At 36.2% G+C, this 25,143-nt stretch overlaps 2 protein-coding genes across 2 annotated transcripts; both read right to left on the reverse strand.

Annotated features, from left to right (window-relative positions):
• Positions 1-1,292: 1,292 nt before the first annotated feature.
• Positions 1,293-11,200, reverse strand: LOC114541147. Its single transcript, XM_028561133.1, has 11 exons — positions 11,169-11,200; positions 10,925-11,079; positions 9,548-9,862; positions 7,938-8,242; positions 7,690-7,843; positions 7,208-7,513; positions 5,056-5,346; positions 4,394-4,469; positions 3,772-4,069; positions 2,905-2,959; positions 1,293-1,675 (listed from the first exon to the last, which is right to left on the reverse strand). Exons 1-11 carry the CDS (start codon positions 11,198-11,200, stop codon positions 1,293-1,295), a joined length of 2,370 nt encoding a protein of 789 aa, XP_028416934.1.
• Positions 11,201-16,864: 5,664 nt separating this feature from the next.
• Positions 16,865-22,391, reverse strand: LOC114541145. The gene is made up of 4 exons (XM_028561132.1): positions 21,249-22,391; positions 20,314-20,581; positions 19,838-19,892; positions 16,865-17,433 (listed from the first exon to the last, which is right to left on the reverse strand). The coding sequence occupies exons 2-4, from the start codon at positions 20,497-20,499 to the stop codon at positions 17,204-17,206; spliced, it is 471 nt and encodes a 156-aa protein (XP_028416933.1). The 5' UTR covers positions 20,500-20,581; positions 21,249-22,391; the 3' UTR covers positions 16,865-17,203.
• Positions 22,392-25,143: the final 2,752 nt, after the last annotated feature.

Consider the following 25,143-nt stretch of genomic DNA (forward strand, 5'->3'; position numbering starts at 1 on the left):
TCATCCCTTGCTTATATCAACTTTCCATCACAAGTGTTATAAAAATTAAAATGCCTAAGATATACAAAGCCTCTTCAGTCTTGACATTTCGTCCTATAACCAAGCGCCACAGAAAAAAACCAACCGTTCTGACGAATAAGAAGGCCCTTAGGCCTAAACGTAAGGAAGTGTTTTTTCCTTGCCGATTTTAGGCGATTGTTGTCTACTTTTTATGGGGAGTTGTTAAAAGACGCTGCCACGCTGCTTCTTGGTTATACTGTATTTAGAACGAGACGCATCGCCAAAATCATAGGAAATTGTGCGACGGCAATTTTAATCAGCGGTTTCTCGGTAAATAATATAATTCAGTTGTGATTTATTATTACATGCATTAGCAGAAAGATTTATGCACAATAGAATGATGAAACAAAAATCGTTCTTCACTGGGTAAATTAACTTGATTGGAAGTACGATTTTTTCACACGGCTTGGGATTTTTGCAGCGATTTGTTTACATTTTTTTCAAAATGACGTTGAGATATACGAGTGAAATTCAAAACAAATTTTTGAAATTTCAAAGACATTTCCACATTCGGCACATTATAAAATCTTGCAAATAAAAATACAGTGGATCCCATAATGGAAACGATGCACAGGTATATAGGAATAGTTTATGCATGCATAATTAGGGTTAAAAATAGAGCTACAATATAACGTACGTACGTTGATATGTGCGGATTTAGATGATTTTTTGCGTTCGCTGGCCTCAAAAATTGAGGAGATATCTACTTATGCATGGTCAAGTGACAGCTCAATTTCCACCTAGCTCAGTCAAAATCGGTTTTTGACCGGGCACTAGTTTACACATTTTCCAAAAATCAACCTGACATCAAGGTTTTCCTGAGCCTAAAACTCATAAACTGAGTTAACATAGATGAAAAATGGACAGATGCTATCTCAGTGGTAAAATTGATCTATCTTGCTGGGCTTCTATTAAATGTTTATTGCGTGATATTTCGTGATATTGCGTGATTGACGACGAGAAAACTTTAATACCTTACAAACTAAGCAGGATTACAATGATAAAATATAGAGAACATGTACATGTATAATAAAAGTTAATATGAGCACTACAAACATGGTAGTCAACAAATTATAACAGCTTCTGATGACTGATGATAGTGATACGACTCGGTGGAATTAATTTGTGATGATGTTACCACCATGCAGGGTAAGCTGATTTCTTAGCCTACTTGGCTTGATATTTAACAGCATCGTTGCAAACCATGTTAATAACAATGTCTAAACCCCCTTTCAACAACTGGAAACACCTTGTGAGTTTCTACCTCGTTTCTCTTTTTCCACGTTGTTTTTTTGTACTTTATTTAGGTGACAGTATAAGTGATCATCACTTTCCCTCTTTTGAAGTTCAGTATACGTCGCCTGATCATCGTCCACGCGGTCGTGAATATTTGCATTACTGGTTTCTGGAGCATCATAAATATCGTTCGAATTATTTCCACCCTCGTTTGTACTTCTGCCCGAAGTGTTTCGTGATCTGAGTCTACGATTTTGATAAACCAAATAGGCAATGATTACAAACGAAGCAATCAGGAGAATTATCAATACAATCATCCCGACAAAATAAACTTTAGAACCAGCATCATTTCCCTCTGACGTCGTGCTTGAAACTTGAACTAACAAAAAACAACGCAATTTACTATTAAAAAGAAACTTGCAGGTGCATGACGACCGGGGGTGAAAGATCTGGAGATTTCTGGAGAGATCTAGGCACCAACCATTGTGCTCATGGCCAGAAATTTGATACAGTTAGTCAGCGGTTTTTGCATTAGTATGCGAGCGCACGCGAAAATTACGTAACCCTGCGATTTCAAGATTACCTAAAGTAATTGGTTCTAAGTGAACAGGTCAGGATAAAACCTGATCCCAAGAACTTGTTTCCAGATTGTGGAAAAGAAAAGGAAGTCTTTAGCAGGTTGTTTCATGTGCTGTTGGATTTTTATTTCACAAATGTCGACACATTTCTGTCAAGTATGACTCGAATGATTTTCTTACCAAACTTGTCAAAACGAACATATGTACGAATTAATGTATGAATACATGTATGTATGTTAAACGAACAACACATATATGTGTATCGTTTTTATAGACGAGCAATGTATGCATGTACCCTACAGACACTATACTCACTACCTATAATATAAGATGACAATGTAAGTATTTCGAAACAAGCATATATGAGATTCATTTGTCTATAAAGGTCGATATTTACAATGTGTTACCCTATATTTGATTATTCATCCCTTAGCAACGCAGACTTGAAGGATAAATACAAATTTTCTCCCCTGCATGTACAGGACATTACATACAAGGCACAAAATAGACGGATCAAAATATCAATCTCTGGCTTTTGCATTCTAAGTCTTACTTTTAGAATATCAAATAGTATTATACATGGAGAGTGAAGGTAGTGTCTTAATGTAATTACCTGGCCAACCTATATTGAAATCCGTTTCCAAGGAGCTTCTATATTGTAGAAATGGTTTGTACATAGGACTTAAAATATTTGGGATTTTAAAGATTAATGTTCTCATATTGAGAAAATGAGAAATTAAGATAATTTTTCTTATATAAAGGAATAATTTACTCAGTTTAAGAAAAAAATTCCAATTATAAGAAAAAAATTTCTTGTGTCATAATCTGTAAATCTGTGGACTGAATAATTTCTTATTTTAAGAAATGACTTTATAAACGAGATTTTAAATAATATATCCTAGAGTTTGAAAAAACTTATGTGTATAAGAAAATTTTTCTTGACATAAGAAAAAAGTTCTTAAAATAAGATACATTTTCTCCAAGAGAGAATGACTTTTTGCTGTGGTAGAGCCAATGTAGAGATATATACCTGGATGATTTGTCGTTTGTGAAACAGGACTCCAGTCAGTCGAGTAATAATCTCCCTGAACAAATGAAGAGAAGAGGTTTAATTATAAACAGCATGAGAGAACAGATTTCAGAATTGTAACAAACTTAACGAGTCATCGTTTGTTTATTTTGTCAGCCAATCACATTTTAGCACCTGTATTTAACAAGCCAAGAGCATTTCTTTCATCCTGTAGATCATGTACGTGTAATATTTGCAAATTCTTACTTTGACAATTTTTCAAGTGTTGTAAAACAAAAACGAACTGTTTGCCTGTTAAATTTAGGATTTTTTTAACTTTATTATATAAAACAAATAGACAATATAGAGCTGTTGTCTGTTCAGTTATAGATACACGGAATGACGTCATTTGTGATGAGAACATAAAGTGACACACACTCACCCCGGTGGGTCGTGGCCACTTTTTTGTTCTTACCTTAATGACGTCATACCGTGCATCCATAACTGAACACACAACGGTTCGATGATATCTGTTTGTCAAATACATCACCCTCCAATTAAACTTCTAGCTACGACCCTGCGTACCGTCAGAACCGCAGCTAGACCTCTTAATTTTGTGTATATTGATATATTCATGTTTATAAACCGTAGGAACAACAGCGTACAGAAGAAGCCGGGCATAAGACAAATATAATTAATGAATATATACTCCGCCCCCCCACTCAGCAACAATCCGAAAAACTCCCTAGGCCAACGTACATTTCAGTTCTTCCTGTGGAACTAAACACCAGCCCAAAATTTCAATATCAGAAATATAATTGCTAACTCCTTTCTTAAAAATATGTCTCAGCAAGACAGGCTCGCGCGCGTTAAACAATACGTAAGTACCTTGTCATTGATTATAATCCTTTGAAAAATAATGTAACGAGTGCCAGGCTCCAGCGGAGCATTAAAATATTCTTTGAAGCCCGAAGTATCACTTGTTGAATCGCTTGTACTTCTGCCATCACCAAGTACAAACATGTTTTCCAGAATATTGCTGGACGAGAATACTGCGGCGATATACGGTTGTGGATTGGTTGAATTTTCAGCTTCGGCAAACATCACCAATTCATCGTCCTCGTAGCGGTCGGATGATAAAGGCTTTTCGTTGTCTTTCACTTTCCAAGCCACCACATAGAAACGCCTAATATTAAATCATACTTTGTGTTTATTTACGCATGCATTGATGTATCCTGGTTTACGTCAGGGAGACACCGACCTCTAAGAGGTTCAACCACATGCTTTTGTTCACACCAGTAGGATTTAAGACTCAGTTGCCAGTAACATTGTTGACTCTTATTTTAACCCTTATTCTCAATATTTTGCACTTCTTTTGTTAAACCTTGTGAATGCAAGACCATCGAACCACGCCGGTAACCTTTTTACGTGGAGTATCTGTACCTAGTTGTTTTCCCCTACCCCCCCCCCCCCTTTCTCGCCGCTCGTGCACTATTGAATAAACACTTACTCGAACGTTATTGTAGGAATTTCCAATGAAAAGTTAAGTGTATTTGGTGTTGCTCCAATTGCCTTCTTCACTGCTCCTATGATAAAAAGATATATAGTCAAGATAGCAACGACGCGTCGATAGTTCGCATGAACACTCATATTTAAGTTTTTGCGCCCTGTCTTCCCTGATATATGAATATAAATAACCCCCTGTTAAGCTTCCAGGTTTAGAATTAAGACAACATGAGAAATAACTTTCCTAAATATCTTCAATATAACTTTTTAAACCGAAAATGAGAAATAAAGCTATTCATCCTCTCCAACCACGATTCTGGATTTTACACCTCGGGATATACAAATATTTTAACAACTTTCTTACTGACTGGGATTCTTCGTGCGTTTAATGTTCAGTTCACATTGTGATTTATATTTAGACGTGGCATTAAGATTTCAACATTTCTTTTTGTAACATCCACGTATGATCGAAAAATCTTTGGGGGATAGAACAGACGATGCCCGACAAATAGACGCTATAATAAAGTAATAAATATAATTGCAGGAAGGTGCTTCCGGAATATACGCACCGAGAGGATGAAAGTTTTGGTATATAATGGTTGTTCTGTGTACAATAATACAATAATGATTCATAATTGAATCAAATAAGTTATTTGATCTACTTACGTCCATTCGTTATAATTCCTTTCGTATTGGTGTAGTTACTGCTTCCAGCTTTGTTACTGGCCAGAACACCAAAATAATATTTTGTTGCTGGATTCAGATTCCCTACAAGCCACTCTCTTTCACTTGTGATGAATGTTTGAAAGCAAGATCCATTTTCTGACTGTGAAAGGCACGCAGTATAATTGGTAATGACGCCATTTTGTTTATTTTTCTCTGGAGGAGCCCAGACAAGAAGCAACGATGATGCACTTCTTGATGTTGCTTTGATGTTCATCGGAGGACCCATTGGTGCTAAATGTTCAAAACAGCGATTTCTAGTTAGATTTTATACAACTGGACTGAATTCTAGCAGGGCGTCTATAAGATAAGGCGGCGAAACGCACGGATGGCGTGTTGAAACATGTGTGATGCGATTTTAGGACTGGGGCGGGGCGGTCGGCGAAAAATTCTCGAACGAAACAATATTTACTTGGTTTTTAACAAGCACGATTAAAACCACTCAATCTCTGAAACTATTAACGCGATATCTAAAATAAGATTTCTCCTGTGTAATTTATAACTCTTTCTATTAATATTGTGTCTTAAAATTGTTTCTTCAAAAGTTAACTTACCGAATTTGTCAAATTAAAACTACGGATACGCACGGCTACTTGGTCTGTTTCTAGATGTATCATACATATTTTGATTTTTCTCAGTGAGGAAAATCCCCAAAAGCATTATACTTCAAGATTTGGTGTACAGACTATTGACAAACATTTGTAGCAAATTTTACTACACAACGTTTTGAACCTTTTTTGCAATCATTTGTAGAAGTGAACGTACTCAAACTTTCTACAACAAAATTGTTTTCACGGCTGCGAGGTCGGAAATTATCAACACAAAATCCCGTTAAATTATATTATATACTTAGATAATGTTCCGAATTGAAAATATGATATGTTTTTCTTTCGTCATGGCAATGTCGACCTGGCCAAGCTAAAAACAAAACAAGAAAATGCTAACTTACTTGCAAGAGCATTAGACCGCGTCGCAACAACGTTTTCGAATTTTCAATATACAAAATTTCCATTAAAAAATTGAAAACCTTGCCATAGCTCCAAAGCTGGAAAATTTAGAAAATAACTCCCTTGTTAATTAACATCGATTCCACGTACAAATGGTTGCATAATGTTTTGAACCTTTTTCACAATTTTCTCTGGAAAACGACAACCACAAAACGGAACCATGTTTACACACTTGTCTTGGTAACCAGCGGACTGGGACGAGTATAAAAAACACGAAAAAACCCTTTCAAGAACAGCAATTAACTCCTTTACGTTGAAATTTACAGTATTTCCAACTGGAAATGACGAATTTGTGTCATCTGTTGCCAGATCAGTGTCATCCAAACTTATAAACATCTCAAGTTCTTCGTCATCTAAGTAACCCGCCGCCATTTTGCAAACAATTTTTCGAATCTTCATGGGGGGTCCGCACATCACACATGTTTCAACACGCCATCCGTGCGTTTCGCCGCCCTATCTTATAGGCGCCCTGATTCTAGCAAGTGATACTCTTCAATCAGTTGTGTAATTAGAACGATAATTGGGGAGGAGGGTGTGTTTATTCATATATTCAGTTTTGCTCGAGCCTCGAGGGATTTCTTTTGTAAGTTAAAGCAGCCTAGTCCCAGCCCTTGTAAGCACGCGTTGTTAATTATGCTGGGGCAGCCCACGCCGAGAGGCCTAGGACAGAATGTTGAGATTTCAAAAAGTGTCCCTGATTTTGTCCCCGATGCAAATATTTTGAGATCAGTATCGCTTGAGAAAAATTTTCTTGCTGCCATTTTGAATTAAGAATTAAAAAACATTTTGTGCCAGTCCTCTCCCACGTGTTCAAACCGGTGACGTCACAAGAATGTAAGGCGCGCTAAGGAGGACTAGAGACTAGCCTGAAGTTCGAGGGTGGCGGTTAGGGAAAATATTTCGTGCGGGTAACATGACAAGGGTCTCTGTTCTATTTACTCTATCTAATGAGAACAATTTAATTGCCATTTTGCAAAACATTGTGAAACGTTCACATAATCGTCGACTTATTTTTAATCTAAAGTTATATACTCTATTTAACATCAATGCAGTACATAAAGGTTATTTATCATCCAATATATACATACCTTCTTCGGATGTTGAGAACAGAATTATCGCCTTTTTACCGTAACCATAGTGATTACCAGCAGAGACCGATATTTCATACGTAGTTAACGGAATAAGACTGTCTATTTCATATTTATGAACAGATTTATCCGTGGTGATGTTTAGAATAGGCGAGTTATCTTTCGTGAGAATAATGAAAAATCGAGAAACACGTCGCACCCATGAACCTTTATCATTAGGATTTTCAGGATCTAGCCAAGATACATCAACACTTCGAGACGTGATGTTATTGGCTGTTAAATTTCGAGGTTTGTATGGCAGCACAGCTTGGGATAAAAGAACGAGATAAATTAATTTTAAAATGTGCAATACAAAAAATTTAAATTGTCCATTTCTGTCCATTGAGCAATCTTCTGGCAGTAGGAATTCATAAAGTGCATTAGGAATGATTTACAAACAAATCATGTGACACGATCAATGTCCACCCTGTGTAATAACTTACCGAATCCACTAGTCTCGACTCTCATGCATGGCTGACCAACATATGCTAAGGGAATAAACCGTAAACCTCTTATACCAAGCGAAAGTCCAAAGTGGAAAAAATCTCTCACAGCAATAGCTGCATGATGGTATGCATTTTTATTTCCTTGAAATATCTGCTGGAAAGAAAAAGGAAACAGGATTTCCTCGACAGGCTTATATATATATATATAAGATTACGTTATTGTTAGTTACAGTATTATTTCTCACCCTGGACCTATACGCTTTCCAGCTGACCAAATCAGAACTATGATTTAAGTTATACGTGGCGACCCATTTTGGACTAGTGCTATCACCATACGTTATCATATGAAATAACCAATACAGCGTTCCCAGGTCCACTTGAAGATAATGCTTTGCATCCGAAACAGGAGCACACCAGGAGCTTCCGCTAGATATCCTTGCATCGAAAGGATTGTGACCTTTCACAGAAGCAGAGGCAGAAAATGATGAATCAGGAAATCCTTTTTTATCTGTAGCTAACAATGGACTGAAGTTGTCCCGAAAGATAAAATCTGAAATGGAAAAAAAATAATCTTAGTATTCCATATTTTAATTAACAATGGTATCAGTTGGGTCCAGTGAACTTTAAAAAGATTGAAACGATAACTTGGCCGCCATTTTTGAAGCCAGCACTGATGGCCGCCATCAAGGCCAAGAGTTGAAATTACACCACCAAAACAACGCCGGTTTTTGTACACAAATCCATCTCATCTGATCATGAATAAAAGCTTAAAACAAGCATTGACACTTAAATTTTACTAAAAAACAAGTTTTATGAAGGTGAGAAGGTGTAAACCTATTTTTTTGCGAGTTGAAGGCGAAGTTTTTTTCGGTCCGTTTAAATTCTTTAAATATTTCAAGTACAAAGCTGGTACCTCGCCGGTTTTTACAGTAAGATGATACGGATTACTTAAGTGTATCCGAAAAGGGTAAATTCGTTGTTTAAAGTTGAAGTGGTCAAATAAAAATTGCACTTTTCCGGCAATTTTTTTCCAAAAAATACGATTTTTACGGAATTCTCACTCTTCCCAGTTCTTCCCAGTTCCTTTGAAGGCTTGATTTGCTCGCGCGGCTCCCGCCTTAATCAGCAAATTATATTCAAATCGGCTTCATCCAATGACCAGTCTTTATTGTTGAGTTATCGTTCCAGTCTTATTAGAGTTCACTGGTTAGGTTACTTTGTGGAGCCGAACATACATTTCACGTGCCGAAAAACTGGTGCAAATGAACTTAAACAAAGACTTCAGCTTAATAATTATTTTTAGGTTAGGCACATGAAAACTTCGTCGTCTGAAACAGAACTTTGTGTAATTGAATGTTCCTGACATGCATCTGTCAATATTTGTACATTATTTGAAGATTGTACTCGGGAAAGGGAATGATTTTTAATAGGGTATATGACACCGAGTGACAGCCTGCCATGGCAAGCAGAAAATTCTACTTGACCACGGCAGGATTCAAACCTGCGGCCTTCGGTATACTAGTCCGATGCTATGCCAACTGAGCTACATGGCCAGCACGGGTTTGTGATATTTCGAAACAATACTAGTTTCTTCGATACTAGTTTCTCTTCATATCGAAGAAACTAGTATTGTTTCGAAATATCGCGTAAATCCTTGTTGGCCATGTAGCTCAGTTGGCAGAGCATCGGACTAGTATACCCAAGACCGCGGGTTCGAATCCTGCCGTGGTCAAGTAGAATATTCTGCTTGCCATGGCAGGCCGCCACTCGGTGTTATACCCTACTAAAAAAAAATTTGTACATTCTTTTTTATTTTTTTTCTAACTGTGTGTTAATTAAAAAGCATTCCTCTTACAATCACGAAAACCACATTCGATGTATGTTAGCTCGGAACAGGTCTGGTTGGAAGCAACAATCAAACACTGGGATAAAGATTTTTCTCGATCACTACAGGTAAATGTTCCTGAAAAAACAGCATCTTTGAAATCCGCTGGGACAGGCACATTAACAAATGAATTTAGCTCGTCGTAACCAAGACTACGACATAGGATACGAGAATCTGGGTACTTCTTTAAACTCTTCCAGCAAACATCCACTGTTCCACTGTCAGTGCTAATTTGAACAACACCTTTGAAAGGTAGAGATGAATGTGATAAGGTCACATCATGAGCTACAAGGAAAAACAAAATAGAAAATTGGTGAGTATTAAACCCCGTACAGACGGGCAAGTTTTCTTTTATACAAGTTTTTCTTGCCAAGTTTTATTTGCCAAGGAGCCTTGTTCAAAAGCTAGTCATACCGCAAGTGAACTGGTCAAGAAAACTTGTCAATTAAGAAAAACGTGCCCGTGTAAGGGGCTTTATATGGACAATCACACCAAAAAATTCAGATCTTTACTTCAAAAGTATATACAGAACAGCTAATGTTGGGAAACATAAAATACAAAAGTATTAAACGACATGTAAGCAAACCGAAGAGAAATAAGTCTTTAAAAATACTCCGATGCAAGAAAAACTGGCCACGAAATAAAGGACTAAGTGGCCACGAAAAACTGGCCACGAAATAAAGGACTAATGCAGTGCTCAAGCACTGCCAAAGCAGCAACGGAAAAATTATAGGCTCACATAGACTCCAAAGCCGAAACAGATTAAAGTTTAAAAGGCGTTGTTGAATTAACAGATACAACAGTTGGAAAATTGAGTACCTATAGATCTAGTAGATTCAAAGAAAAGGATTTTTTGTCTTGTTCTTTTTAAAATTTGAAGGAAAATACTGGTCTTACACAATAACTATATATTATTATGCATTACTAATGCAATCTCGATTGTGATTGGCTAAAAACCTACAGATAATTCTTAATGTCTTGCCACCTACACGACATTGAAAATTATCCCTAGGTGACGTAATTTTTGCCGCTATAGTTTTTTGTCAATAATGGCGAAGGCTTCCTCTCTAAAAAAGAAATACATAATAAAACAATTATAAAATTCAGTTTTCGCATGATATCAAGAATTATCAAACCTCAGTTTACGTTATCCCAAACTTCCGCTTGATAATTCTCGATATCACACTCAACTTCATCCAGTAATTGTTAATTGTATAAAAGTAAGATGTTTTATGACACATATATGTTATAGCCTTTCATTTTTGGTTCCGCCATTTTTTGGGACGACGAGGAGAGGAATTTCTTCATAATTTGCTAAAAGCGTATCATTGACAAAGGAAAACTTACCACAAGGCCGTTTGAAGGTTTTTACAGTATCTACACAGTGATATTCAAAATAAAGATACGTTTTCAAACCAGGACATCCGCTACTCGAGAACAAAGTTTCATCCACACGTATACTGTACTCATGTAGACCATCACATTGTTTCTTTACAAGACATCTAGTTCACAACTGTAATCAGTTAAACTCAAACCACAAGTCTTTGTTGCAAGTAATCCACGAAAAGAGGCAATCTTGACCACCATGTACTGATTCCTAGGACAGTTTGCATTCTTCACCATATCACCATAACACGTCACGGAACCTTCATTAAGGTATAGAATTGTTTCAAAGGCCGTAGAAAGACCGCTTCACCCGGCATAACACCGATATTTGAATATGCAGTCACTACCCCCCCCCCCAATTAATCTTCTATAGCTATGGGTCTGATTGATTGTTTTCAGTTTCTTAAAATTTTGCCGGAAATTGATCTTTATTAAAACAATATATGCAAAGTAACTACTTGTTTTCACAAATCATCTTTGTGTTCAATAAACTGAAAAAAAAGCGATACTATACGCAGGTTTCTTATATCAAGCTCGTTTGCCACTAATACCGAAGCATGAATCACATTTGGTAAAATTTAAATGAAATTGAATTGAATAAATTTCAAAACTAACTAATAATGCTGAACGTTAATTTTTTAATTCCCCCCCCCCCTCTTTCGCTTAACGATATTTGTCCGTATATATAGATATCATATACATGTTACAGAAAAACTGACATTTCCCTTTCAACACATTGATCAGTTGAGGAAATATTACACTAGGTTTTTGTAAAAGTCAAGAAGTCTTCTTGAAACCAATGATTTGTGAACTCAAAACGGCAGGACGGAAAATTTACCACATCCACATGGCTAAATCTCAGGACACTAAGAAGCCTACAGTGCTATCTGAGGTATCACCTGATGAGGAATTTCGCCAGAAATGCAAATAATGGTCATATGCATCTACGCCTAAATCTTCAGCATAGGTTGAAGACTTTTTTTTAACTGCTTTGAAAGTTTCATTTAAGTTTCTTCATTTTAAGCAAGCATTTTTAAGCAAGCAAATTTCAAGCAAGATACCTACCAAGAATAAATCTTTCGTTCAAGGTGTCACATCTTCTACTCAACCCAATGTGTAGATTTTTTCCGTATTTTCTGCTAAGTTGATAGTTATATTCATAGGTTACACACCAAATTTCAAAGGAATTCATCCCATGCCCTTTATAATAAACAGATAATGCTCCCTGTGTGGTCTGGTTTATAGCACGATAGATTCCCTTGTTGGGATTTTGAGTACAAGCAGCTGTGTCCAGGCTTACTGAGTCGACGTAAAGATAAAATAAATCAAGATTAAAACCAGAACCAGAAAAAGAACCACCGGCAAGACAGCCTTGTCTATTCAAATTCAACATGGCGCCATTTTCTCGAAACCGAAACTGAGCTGTTAGTTGAAGACAGCTGTCTTCAGAAATTTCCAGAAAGGATAAGTTTCCCAAACTGCCGTTTGACTGTATTATGCTTGTGTCATTAATACACCTCGGAGCTCCACTGTAACCATTCCAAAATCTTAGGAAGAAACAAGTCACGCCTACGAAAGAGAAAAAAATCACGTTCACACCACACCCAATACAGTGTGCCCCAGAAATGTACCCTTAACAAAGAAAACGTTGCTAAACGGCACCGTGATTTCCATTATATTATCGGCGCTTTACCATGCACGCGGCAAAAGTTAATAGAGAACTCACCCTTTTTTGGGTGGTCATGTGACAAAGTGTCAAAATTTTCAGAATTGTAAATATTATTCTACGGTGACTTTATTGAAAGGTCGCCTTTAATATAAGCGGACGCGGTCAGCAAGTAACCTTTTCCAGGGTCCCAAATTCATCTTTTCATTGTTTTGAAACTTTTTTGACATGTCGAAAATATATACATGGCTACAAATGCGCGCCGGTAAGCGTTGAGGTGTGTCGGCTGATGCGGCTCAGTTTTCAGTTCATTATTAAGATCAGTGTCGCTCAAATCCACAAAGACAATATGCCATATGGCGATTGTTTTTATTTCATCAACTAGCTACACCAAAACACAATATAAAAAATCAATATAGTGGATAGTGACATAAAAAACGACCTACTTATCGCTGCTGGCCACGCCACTTCGTTCGAATACTTAATATTGAAATATTGTTGAATATTTAATATATTTATTTTTGCATTGTATCATAGCAACAGCTAAAAGAAAATAATGGCGATCAAAAATCACTCTACGAAATTGATGACTTTTTAGACGCGGAACACAGTTACGCGTCTTTTTAAGCTTTTAAAATGCGATGTAAATAAAGCTAGAGTCTTTGCAAACCAGCTGGACGTGGTCATTTCACATTTGCCGATGCCCGACTTTTGCTCGAATGACAAATATTCAGTTGTTTGGATGAACGTGCCTTCTCCAGCAATGGACCTTTTGCATAATAGACCAATTAACTTACGATTAACGCAACAAGAAGAAAATTAATAACCACAGCTAAAAAGAGCATACCGAAATTAGTATAACCCCCAAGTTTGGCCGCCAAATGTCAAGTATTACGGAAAATATAGCCATGCAAAGTAGCCAAAGTAACTTGCATATATATTTCCGGCCGTAGCACAAAAGTATACTAAATTGAAAAATTCGCATCGCTATATTTTCCGTAGAGACCGCACTTTACAATATTTCTAGCCAAACTTGGTAATTTTACTAAATTTAGTATGCACTTCCCGAAATTTCCTTCTTGTCGCCTAAATCAAAAGTTGGTCTATTATGCAAAAGATCCATTGTGGTTAAACAGAAAGCAAATTTTAATGATTCCCCACTAACTTATTATTCGCGACGGCATATTTCTTTTTCAAATTGGCGCGAAGTCACCCATGCTTGTCATGCAAATTGGCCTGCGTTTCTGGCCATGACCAAAAGAAGAAAATTGCGCAGAAAATCGCAACTGAAATTGCAAGTGCAAACGCGGGCATCAACGATCTTCCGAAGCGATTTATTCCATCGTATTTGAGAGAGCTCTGAAACGAAAGTAAAATGTCGCCTCGCGCGTTTTACTTCGATAAAACAAGCTGCTATATATTTTGATGACAATGAAAAATAAAGATGATATTGTACTTCTTTCATGCTAGAATTGTTCGTGATCGCTAAGTCACGGAGGTTGATATATTAGAATATTGCAATGTGTTTGCAGACATCAATGACAATTAACATACAAAGAATAAAGAGAAATTTCCAATTGGGCTATTTAACATCGGTAAAGATAGGTTGTATACATGCAATATTTACACATTTACGTATTTACACCACGAACTAGTAGCAATCACAGATTAGTGTTGTGCGTTAATTTGGAATATATTGATTTTGGTTACCGAACAAAAATGTTAACATTATAACGTCACAATGTATGTGATTAAAAGATTAGCCGCAAAATGAGCAATTTAACAACAGTGATGGCTTATATTTTTTAATGAACAACAAAATAGCAAAATAGAGTGAACACATGGTCTCCAGTAACTATGACGACACATCAGAACGAAGCAAATCTGACATCGCAAATCTCGATATGACACGGCTAGGATGCGCTCTCCTTCGTCGAACGCAACAACATAACTTACAGTCTAAACGACATGATAAGGGCGAGCAATTCACTTGCGCTCAATTGGTATCATATGAGTTATTACACAATGCGAACTATCGTTCCGGACTAATTCGCATCTGTTTTAAAACATTTTGAACCAGTCCGTTACAAGAACTACATTCCAAGACTACATTCAACATGCAACCAAAGAATGCAAATATAACCTTTGACAACTTTCATATTTTAAAACCAGAGTAGCGATTAATGCAATGGATTGTCTTTCTGGTTGTCCTGAACGTGTCAACTTCAATTCATTTCAAACAAAGTTAGGCAACTTACCTCGCAGAGAAAGAATAAAAGCAAGCAAGGCACCAAAGTGAAGACATCTTGGCAACATCTTCAATCAGAATTTCGAAAGAAAATACCTTTTTAATTCCAGAGGTAAATTTTAGGAATTCGTAAATGCGAGTGAATGCGCGTGAATGCGGAAGGCAAGACGAGGATAGTGGGAAATGCATCGCTTTATATCCGTGACTTTTTACCCCTTAATGCGATATACTTATATTGTTATTTCGATATATAATAAAATAAGCTCGTCATTATCATGATAAAATTACTACACGCTGATTGGTTGTGAGGAGCAGAGTTATTGTCTTCAATTGCGTTCTCTCCGGCCAATTGTATATAAGCGTAGGTTCGATTCCTGAAGTAAGTTAGACCAATATTTGACTCATTTTCCATTAACTGTTCCTGGTTTGAATTTGAAGTGTGTATAATTCTACTTGAAATTAAGACCCTTTGAACCTCTAGAATTTACCTGCATCGAGTGAAGTGCCGTAAATCATAATTAATTGCACTGCAGTATTATTATAGTAAAGTAAACAAAATGGCAGGAAGTTATTCGCATACAAATTAACAGCCCTTGAGGAGAAAAAAAAGCCGGAAAGGTAAACAAAAATACTTTCAAAAATACGAATAATGGAGACGGGACTTTTTTACACTGTCGTGCTATGCTTGCATTTAAATTATCTCCTAAAATTATTATTTTCAAATTATTTCCAAAAACAATATACAAAGGCAAAAGCTTTTCAAAAATTACCCATTTTGAAAGTATCTACCTTAAACATGCATACCTAGATTGGGTTTAAAATACACTGGCGGTCAAAAAGAACTGCTCAAAACAAGTTAAAATGCTCTCAACGAACGTAACTGTCCCTCTAACAATATATACGAGTAAATATAGACTAGATTACATGCTAAGCTATATTAAATATTAATATTTTGCTGACACTCCTTTGGCCTTATAATTGATGACGGCCTTACACCGGCGTGAAATAGTTTTTGTTAAGGTGGTAATCTTGAGCGGTCAAAAGAAATTCATCCTATGGACAGTCTTTGCAGCAATCCATGATCATGGACGCTCTATGAATTACTTCCTTTCTTTCACTATCCCATTGACATTGTCCAACAGATTTTCAATAGGGTTAAGGTATTTTGACTGTGCAGGCCAATCCATTTCTGTCACTTCTTCTTTCCATGAAACCATTGTTTGACTATCTTGGAAGTGTGGCAGGTTGCATTACATTACTGAAATATTGCTTGGAATAAGAGAATTATCCAAAATGCCTATGAAGCTCTCTCCTATATTCGCTTCTTCTTTAGTAATTTGTATCTAAACAGTTCTTTTTGACCGCTATAGTGTACAATAAAAGATTGATTGTCACGATTCCTGTTACATACGACAATAATAACATTTGAGCGCCAGTGTATATTAGACAACCACTCACAATTAATGTAATTGAATTGCTTGAATACTAATTGTGTATACATGTGGATATGGAGGTCCAAACATGCTGTTAAAAAAATTTTCCGGGACAAACAGAATTTGCCATATCATGTGATTTTGGACAGATACAGAACAAATTTTAAAACGCTGAAAAGTGGAGCGATTTCTTAAAAATCAAGTTTTAAACACAGACTGTTGCCATCAGGTTAAAGGGAAAACCCGCTTAAGTGCTACTCCATGTGCAGAATCCAGACTCTTGCGCAACTACTAACCCCAGGAGATTGCATTACTGCGGATTCAGGTAGACCGTTAAATTTGAATAGTTGTCGCGGTAATTTTAACCGTTTTGCGATAACACATTTCTAGGCCGTGGCTTTAACGTATGAGGCGCCGATATGACGCGATATTCCCGTCAATATTCGCATTAACAAATATTTGTTTTTTATATATTATATTGATGCTATATTCTATTCTGTGCTCTATAGGTTTCTTTTTTCAATGACATATCTTTAAAATACATTCTGAGTCTTTGTTTATTAACCTTTCCATTTAATTTTATTACTTATCTGGCAATTATTTATATAGATCACAGTTTATATTGTTGCTAGCTCCTCGCAATTGTTAGTAGATGCATAAATATTAATCAAATATTATAAAGTCAAATCATATACATGTATTATAATGCATGAACGATATAAGAGAAATTCACATATGTTAACATAAACTTAAATATAAACTACAGTCAACTACTTTAAACAAATAATCCATTCCGACAACGGGATATCTGTAGTTGAAGGAATGTTTACAGTTCTCCAAGAACGACACACGGACACACTTGATCGAAGAAGAACAAAAGCTATCTTCTTGCGTTACCAGTTGAGAACGATGTAAGTACTAAAGTTCTTTTTCTCAGCCAGTTTGCCTGCTAGGAACGAAAGGAAGTGATAAGTCTCCCTTCCACATCCGCCATATGCACTAAAAACGACTGGGGTGAAGGAGCCCATGCTCAACTTCAACAATTCTTTCATTGTACTGACGTTTCTTGTATACGTCGCCAGATCATCGTCCACACGGTCAAAATTATTTGCATTATTGGTTTCTGGAACATCATAAATATATGCCGAGTTATTTCTACCCTCGTTTGTACTTTTGCCGGAAGCGTTTTGTAATCTGAATCTACGATTTTCACAAACCAAATAGGCAATGATTATAGGAACGAAGCAATCAGGAGAATGATGAACACAATCATTCCGACAAGATTAACTTTAGAACCAGAATCGTTTCCCTTTGACGTCGTGTTCGATTTTTGAGCCAAAAAAACAACGCTATTTACTATTTAAAAGAAACTTGCAGGTGCATGACGACCGGGGGCAAAAGATCTGGAGATTCCTGGAGAGATCTAGTCACCAACCATGTTGTTCATGGCCAGGAATTTAATACAGTCAGCTGTTGTGCATTAGTATGCGAGCGCACATGAAAATGACGTAGCTATGCGATTTCAAGATGACTATTAAATTTGGCTATCAAATTTAGAAAAAGTATTTTGACAATTAGATATCATTCATATCAAGTCACATTACATAACAAGAACTGTGTTAACCAAGCGGAGTTAGCTAGCAGGACTATTTAATTTCGACAATTTATGCAAATTTTAATTATATTATTCATTTCTTTAGAAATGGATTGTTTTTGACTGACTCTGACAAACATTTCTTAAGATGTTTTCGATTTGATTATTGCATGTGTTTTCGTTCTCAACAGTTAATAACATTTTGTTCGGAAGCAAACGGCAACCGCGATCGTATTTTTTCCCTTGCGGGTCGTCCGTGGTTTCTATCGACCGCAACCGTACCGCAACCTAACCGCCGCAACAAGAACCGCGACCGAACCGAAACCGCGGTGTTAGGTTATTTCTGGACAGTACTGTATTTCAAATTACAGAACAGAAGTTTTGGAGTATTTCTGGATACAAATCGGTTTGATCATGTGTTCTGACGAATAAGACTTGTGGGCAAGAGAACGATCGTAATATATGACGATATTATCTCTAACTTCTCACGGAGCTTCAAAATGTCACTAAATATGACAGATATCACTGTTTGCTCTCATACGATTTCAATACCATTTGGAACCAGTTGGCCCATTCAATATACCACATCTTTTTTGCCCTCTTGTGATTGTTTGAACACAGCTCTATAAACCGAGACTTGTGGAAACATTATACAAATTTGATGAGAGAATATCGAGGACGGATGGACAGCTAAGTCGGGTTTTTCTTATATATTTTCCGCGTTTTAACTGTGTGAATAAGTCTAATTAAATATGCGCAGCCTCTTGTTCCTAGCGCCATGTTTTACATGATCAAAATTCTGGCCATGCTCAACTCGCGAACTTTTCTTGGACGAATGTTAACCAATTTCTAGACATAGGAACTGAAATTCATGCATGAACTGAAATTCAAAAACTGAAATTCATTATTTTAACCCAAAAAGTAATTGGTAAAACGACTAAATTTTAATGGGTCATTTTGACCCAATATTTTTTTGGTTACAACAACCAATTTAAACTGGTTGTCTCAGACGCATCTAAACGACTAACTTTTTTGGGTCATTTTAACCCATCTGTTTTTACAGTGTGATGCAGTAAAATACCACTAATTTACTTTTGAAAATAACTGCATGGGTTCATATTTTAAGCTTTTATCGGCGGTGGAAATGACTGGTCATAAAGACGAATAAAAAAATTCATAAATCCCGCACAAAATTTGATTGTTTAAATTTTATTTTTAAATGTTGGATGGAAAACTTGATACGTTCCAGAGAGCAGCGTGGCAGCGTCTTCAAACAACTCAGCATCAAATGTGGTATAACAACTTCCTAAAATAGACAAAAAACTTCTCGACGTTTCGACCTGAGGGCTTTGGCCAGGAGAGTTAGTATGAAAATCAATAGGGGAAAATATATGTTTTGTACGGTGGCAAAACACGTAATAAAAATAGGCCAATAGAAAACAAAAAAACAGCAACGACAATACGTTACAAACAGTTTTGATGTAAACAAAGAATTGGAAGTCATATTACTTTGGGTGAATCAGCTTAAATGAAAGAAAGTCTTTCATTTATGCCATTTATGCTCATATATTTTCGTATATATGATCAGGCTTCCCTCATTGCGGGCTATTCTTAACCCACAATCAGGCGTCTCTTTGGCAACGTAATGTATTCCAATTTGTTTTGATTTTTTGTTTTCTATTGGCCCATTTTTATCACGTCTTTTGTTCCCATACAAAATATGTATCCTCCCCTATTTATTATCATACTAAATCTCCTGACGAAGGCCCTCAGGTCGAAACGTCGAGATGTGTTTTGTCTATTTTAGGCAGTTGTTATACCACATTTGAGGAAAACTTGATTTTGAGGCTTTCGTTTAAGGTTACATGCTTTCTCATTTAAGGTTACTTGGGATATTGCAAATGAACATAGACAATGTAGATGTGATTGATACCTGGAGGATTTGTCGTTTGTGAATCAGGACTCCAGTCATTAGAGTAATAATCACCCTAGAGGAAGAGAACAGCTTATTTTATTGATTTTTTGAAGACCCCGAGAGTACAGATTTTAGATGGCTACCAGTAGGCCAACCTATCCAAACTCGTTCCTCAACTTATTTCTGTATAATTATAAAATTTATCCTGCATGAAAATTCTCGTTGAAACTTGCAGTAAGAATTTTAGCCGAAATTAAATTGGGAATAGTGTCTTGAATATTTTATATAGTTCAACCTATAATGATAACGAACTAGAGATATTTAATTTATCTTTTCGGCAAACTCCCTAGAGCAATGTACCTTTCTGTTCTTATCTTTCGGCCCATCAATTTCAGTGTCAAAAATAGAAATGTTAACTACCTTCTTAAAATATGTCTCGGCGAGACAGTACCGCACCCCTTGAACCCCAAATGCATTAAAAAATACACAGATACCTTATCATTGATGATAATCCTTTCAAAAATACTGTAACGAGTGCCTGACCCCAGCGGACCATTAAAATATTCTTTTGAATCACTTGCATTTCTGCCATCACCAAGTACAAACATGTTCTCGCTGGACGAGAATACTGCGGCGATGTACGGTTGTGGATTGGTTGAATTTATAGCTTCGGCAAACATCACCAATTCATCGTTCTCGTAGCGGTCAGATGATAAAAGCTTCTCGTCGTCTTTCACTTTCCAAGCAACCACGTAAAAACGCCTAATATTAATTTATAATTTGTGTATTTATTTACTGCATGCATTGATGCATGTATGCTGGTTTGTCGTCATTGGCCTCTAGTTTTCAGAAGAAGTTAAGAGACTGAGAGATTCTACCACATTCGCGCGCATAATTTTGTTTACATGCACTTGTAGGATTCAAAGCTTCTTTGCCGGTGAGAGCCAGTAACATTATCGATTCTTGCGTATCTCCGGGACAAACCAATGAAACCATAATATTTTGCACTTTCTTTGGCGGTTTTTCGTATTTCCTTTGTTATTCTGTGAATGCAAGGCAATCGAACGGCGACGGAGACTATTTACGTGAAGTATCTGGACCCGGATTGAGCTATTGAGCTTCTCCAAGCACAGGACTGACTCGGATTCCTTATTAGCTGGGATTCTTCGTGCGTTTAATGTTCACTGCTCACTTTGTGATGTATGTTTATTTCAGAAGTTGGCTTAAGATTTTAAGACTGATTTGAAGACCGGGGAGCGAACAAGCAACGCCCGGCGAATCCAGACTATAATAAACTAATAAATATAATTGCGTCCGGGATTTTATACGCACAGAGAGAGGATAAAAGTTTCAGTACAAAATCAAATTATTATTATGTGAACAAACATACACTAAAGATTGAATCAAATAAGCTATTTGTTATACTTACGTCCATTCGTTAAAATCCCTTGACTTTTGCTGTAGTTACTGCTTCCAGCGTAATATGTTGTTTCTGGGTCAATATAAATCAATATTGCTATATTCAACATGAAAATAATTATTCACAAAGATTGCGCGAGATTCAAGACTTTCAGTTTTGAAGCAGAAGAGGAAGAAAATTAAACTCTCAAAATTTATTTGAATTCGATTGTTTGCATTTCTTACCTAATCCTTTTATACTGCAAGCCCGTGAAGACAAGCACTAGTTGGCGACTTTTTATCGACAGAACATGCAGCTGTTTCAAAACCTTTTCGTAAAAGATTTTTGCCAATATCGTATGTGTACAGGTAGATATCTGGATGATTTGTCATTAATTTAGGGTAAAAGTTCTTGTTTCAAAATCTGTAGGCTGCATGAATTCTTTCTTATTTCAAGAAATTAATTTGTATACGAGATTGTATACTTGATAGTTACAAAAAACCTGTGTGCATGCATAAGAAAAAAATTCTTATACTATAAAATAATCTTCTCCATAAAAAGTTACTTTTAGCTTTGTAGCCAATGTAGAGGATATACCTGAAAGATTTGTCGTTTGTCAATAATACTAATAGAGAGATAAATAATGGATATGTTACTTACTCTATGTTCTAATGCCTCTTTCTTGGTAATATAAAAACACACAAATCATCCTGTTTTTGTACTAAATTAAAAATGGAGCCTTAAATAGTCAAGGAGCCATAAATACTGTTTTGAAATGTTCCTTGTGCACGGTTTTCATAACACTAACTCTTCGTGTTCTTATGAATCATTACTACATGGCAGCGATGTTAGCTTTTTGTCCGCTGTGGAATTGTCGATTGCCTCGCGACGCTTAGAATGTGTCGTTCGTTTTACAAGCATGTTAAAAGCAGCATTATGAAGTTTGAAATTCGCATTATCTTCGTCCAAGTGATCATGAACAGGTCAGGATAAAACCTCATCCCAAGAACTCGCTACTTGTCTCCAGCTTTTGGAAAAGAACAGGAAGTCTTTGGCAAGGTGGTTTCATGTGCTGTTGATTTTTATTTCACAAATGTCTCATTGCTACATTTCTGTCAAGTGAGACACGAATAATTTTCTTACCAAACTTGTCAAAACGAATAATGTGTGTATGCATGTATGTATGTAAAACGAACAATATACATATATGTATGTCAGTTATAGTGTTGTTTTTACAGACAAACAATGTATATTACACTATACTCACTAATTAAAACATAAAATGGCAATGTAAGTATTTGGAAACAAGCATATTTGAGATTCATTTGTCTGTAGAGGTCAATATTTGCAATGTGTTTGTCTATATTTGATTATTTATGCTTCACAACGCGAACTTTAAGGGTAAATATAAATTTCTCTCCTTATATATACGGGACATTACAAATAAATGGCACAAGATGGCAGGTTCAAAATATCAATCTCTGGCTTTTTCATTGTAAGTCTTACTTTCATTATATCAAATTATACATGGATAGTGAAGGTGGTGTTTTTAGTGCAATTACCAGGACAACCTATATTGAAAGGCAAAAAGCGATACGTTTTTCTTGTGATGAAATCCGTATCCAAAGAGTTTCTATATTTTAGAAATGGTTTGTACATAGAACTTAGCCCATGTAATTTGCTAAAAAGGGGCGGTCATTTGATCATAGTAAATATTAAAAATTCTGTTGTATAGTGATTCTTTACTATACCCAATTTATCTCTTTTTTTCTTATATCTCCTTATTCCAAGAAATTATTTTCTTAAAACAAGTATAAGTAAGATGAGTTTTTCCATTTTAAAAATTCGGGATTTTGAAGATTAATTTTTTCATATTGAGAAAATCTGAAATTAAGATAATCTTTCTTATATCCAGAAATAATTTACTCAGTTTAAGAAAAATATTTCCAATTATAAGAAAAAAATTTCTTGTGTTAATATCTGTAAATCTGTTGGCTGAATAGTTTCTTATTTTAAGAAATGACTTTCTAAACGAGATTTTATGTCCTAGAGTTTGAAAAAACTTCTGTGTATAAGAGCATTTTCCTTAGCATATAAAAAAAGTTCTTAAGATTAGAGACATTTTCTCCATGAGAGAATGACTTTTTGGTGTAGTATAATCAATGTAGTGGTATATACCTGGGTGATTTGTCGTTTGTGAAACAGGACTCCAGTCAGTCGAGTAATAATCACCCTAAAGGAATGAAGAGACGAGGTTTTTAAACAGCCTGAGAGAATTGTAACAGAATTGCAACAAACTTAATGAGTCATCGCTTGTTAATTTTGTCAGCCAGTCACATTTTAGCTGTCTTTAACTAGCCAAGAGCATTTCTTTAATCTTATAGATCATGTACGCGTAATATTTGCAAATTTTTACTTTGACAATTTTCAAAATGTTGTAAAACAAAAGCAAACTATTTGCCTTTTAAATTTAGGATTTTTTAAATGTTATTATATAAAACAAATAGATAACATTGAACTGTTGTCTGTTCAGTTATAGATACACGGAATGACGTCATTTGTGATGAGAACATAAAGTGACGCACACTCACCCCGGTGGGTCGTGGCCACTTTTTTGTTCTTATACCAAATCACGTCATACCGTGCATCTATAACTGAACACACAACGGTTCGATGATATTTGTTTGTCAAATACATCACCCTCCAATTAAGCTTCTAGCTACGACCCTGGGTACCGTCAGAGCCGCAGCTAGACCTCTCAATTTGGGAGATGTTTATAAACCGTAGGAACAACAGCGTACAGAAGAAGCCGGAAGAAGACAAATATAATTTATGAATATATATATAATCCGCCTCCCAATTGAGCAACAATCCAAAAAACTCCCTAAAGCAATGTACATTTCAGTTCTTCCTGTGGAACTATACACCGGCCCAGAATTCCAGTATCAGAAATAGAATTGCTAACTCCTTTCTTAAAAATATGTCTCAGCAAGACAGGCTCGCGCGCGTTAAACAATACGTAAGTACCTTGTCATTGATTATAATCCTTTGAAAAATAATGTAACGAGTGCCAGGATCAAGCGGAGCATTAAAATTTTCTTTAAAACCCGAAGTATAACTTGTTGAATCGCTTGTACTTCTGCCATCACCAAGTACAAACATGTTTTCCTGAATATTGCTGGACGAGAATACTGCGGCGATATACGGTTGTGGAATGGTTGAATTTTCAGCTTCGGCAAACAACACCAATTCATCGTTCTCGTAGCGGTCGGATGATAAAGGCTTTTCGTCGTCCTTCACTTTCCAAGCCACCACATAGAAACGCCTAATATTAATTCATACTTTGTGTTTATTTACGGCATGCATTGATGTGAGCTGGTTTACGTCAGGGAGACAGCGACCTCTAAGTGGTTCAATCACTTGGAACTCTCTTGCCATGCAGTAACATTGTTAACTCTTATTTTGACTCCTATTCTCAATATTTTGCACTTCCTTTGTTAAACTATGTGAATGCAAGGCGATCGAAACACGACAGGAACCTTTTACGTGGAGTAGCTATCTGTACCCAGGTGTTTCCGCTACCTCCCCCTTCTTTCGCCGGTCATGCTCAATTGATCGAATACTTACTCGAACGTTATTGTAGGAATTTCCAATGAAAAGCTAAGTGTATTTGGTGTTGCTCCAATCGCCTTCTTCACTGCTCCTATGATAACAAGATATCTAGTCTAGATAGCAACGATGCGTCGATAGTTTGAACACTCAAGTTAAAGTTTTCGCGCCCTGTTTCCCCTGATCTTTATGAAGGACTCTTCGTGCAAAGAGGGAACGGCAGACTGGGCCGTATCCCTGATATATGAATTAAGACAACATGAGAAATAACTTTCCTAAATATCTTCAATATAACTTCTTAAACCGAAATTGTGAA

The sequence above is a fragment of the Dendronephthya gigantea genome, unplaced genomic scaffold, assembly GCF_004324835.1.
Source record: "Dendronephthya gigantea isolate DGI-Jeju-01 unplaced genomic scaffold, DenGig_1.0 000270F, whole genome shotgun sequence".
NCBI classification, from domain to species: domain Eukaryota; kingdom Metazoa; phylum Cnidaria; class Anthozoa; order Malacalcyonacea; family Nephtheidae; genus Dendronephthya; species Dendronephthya gigantea.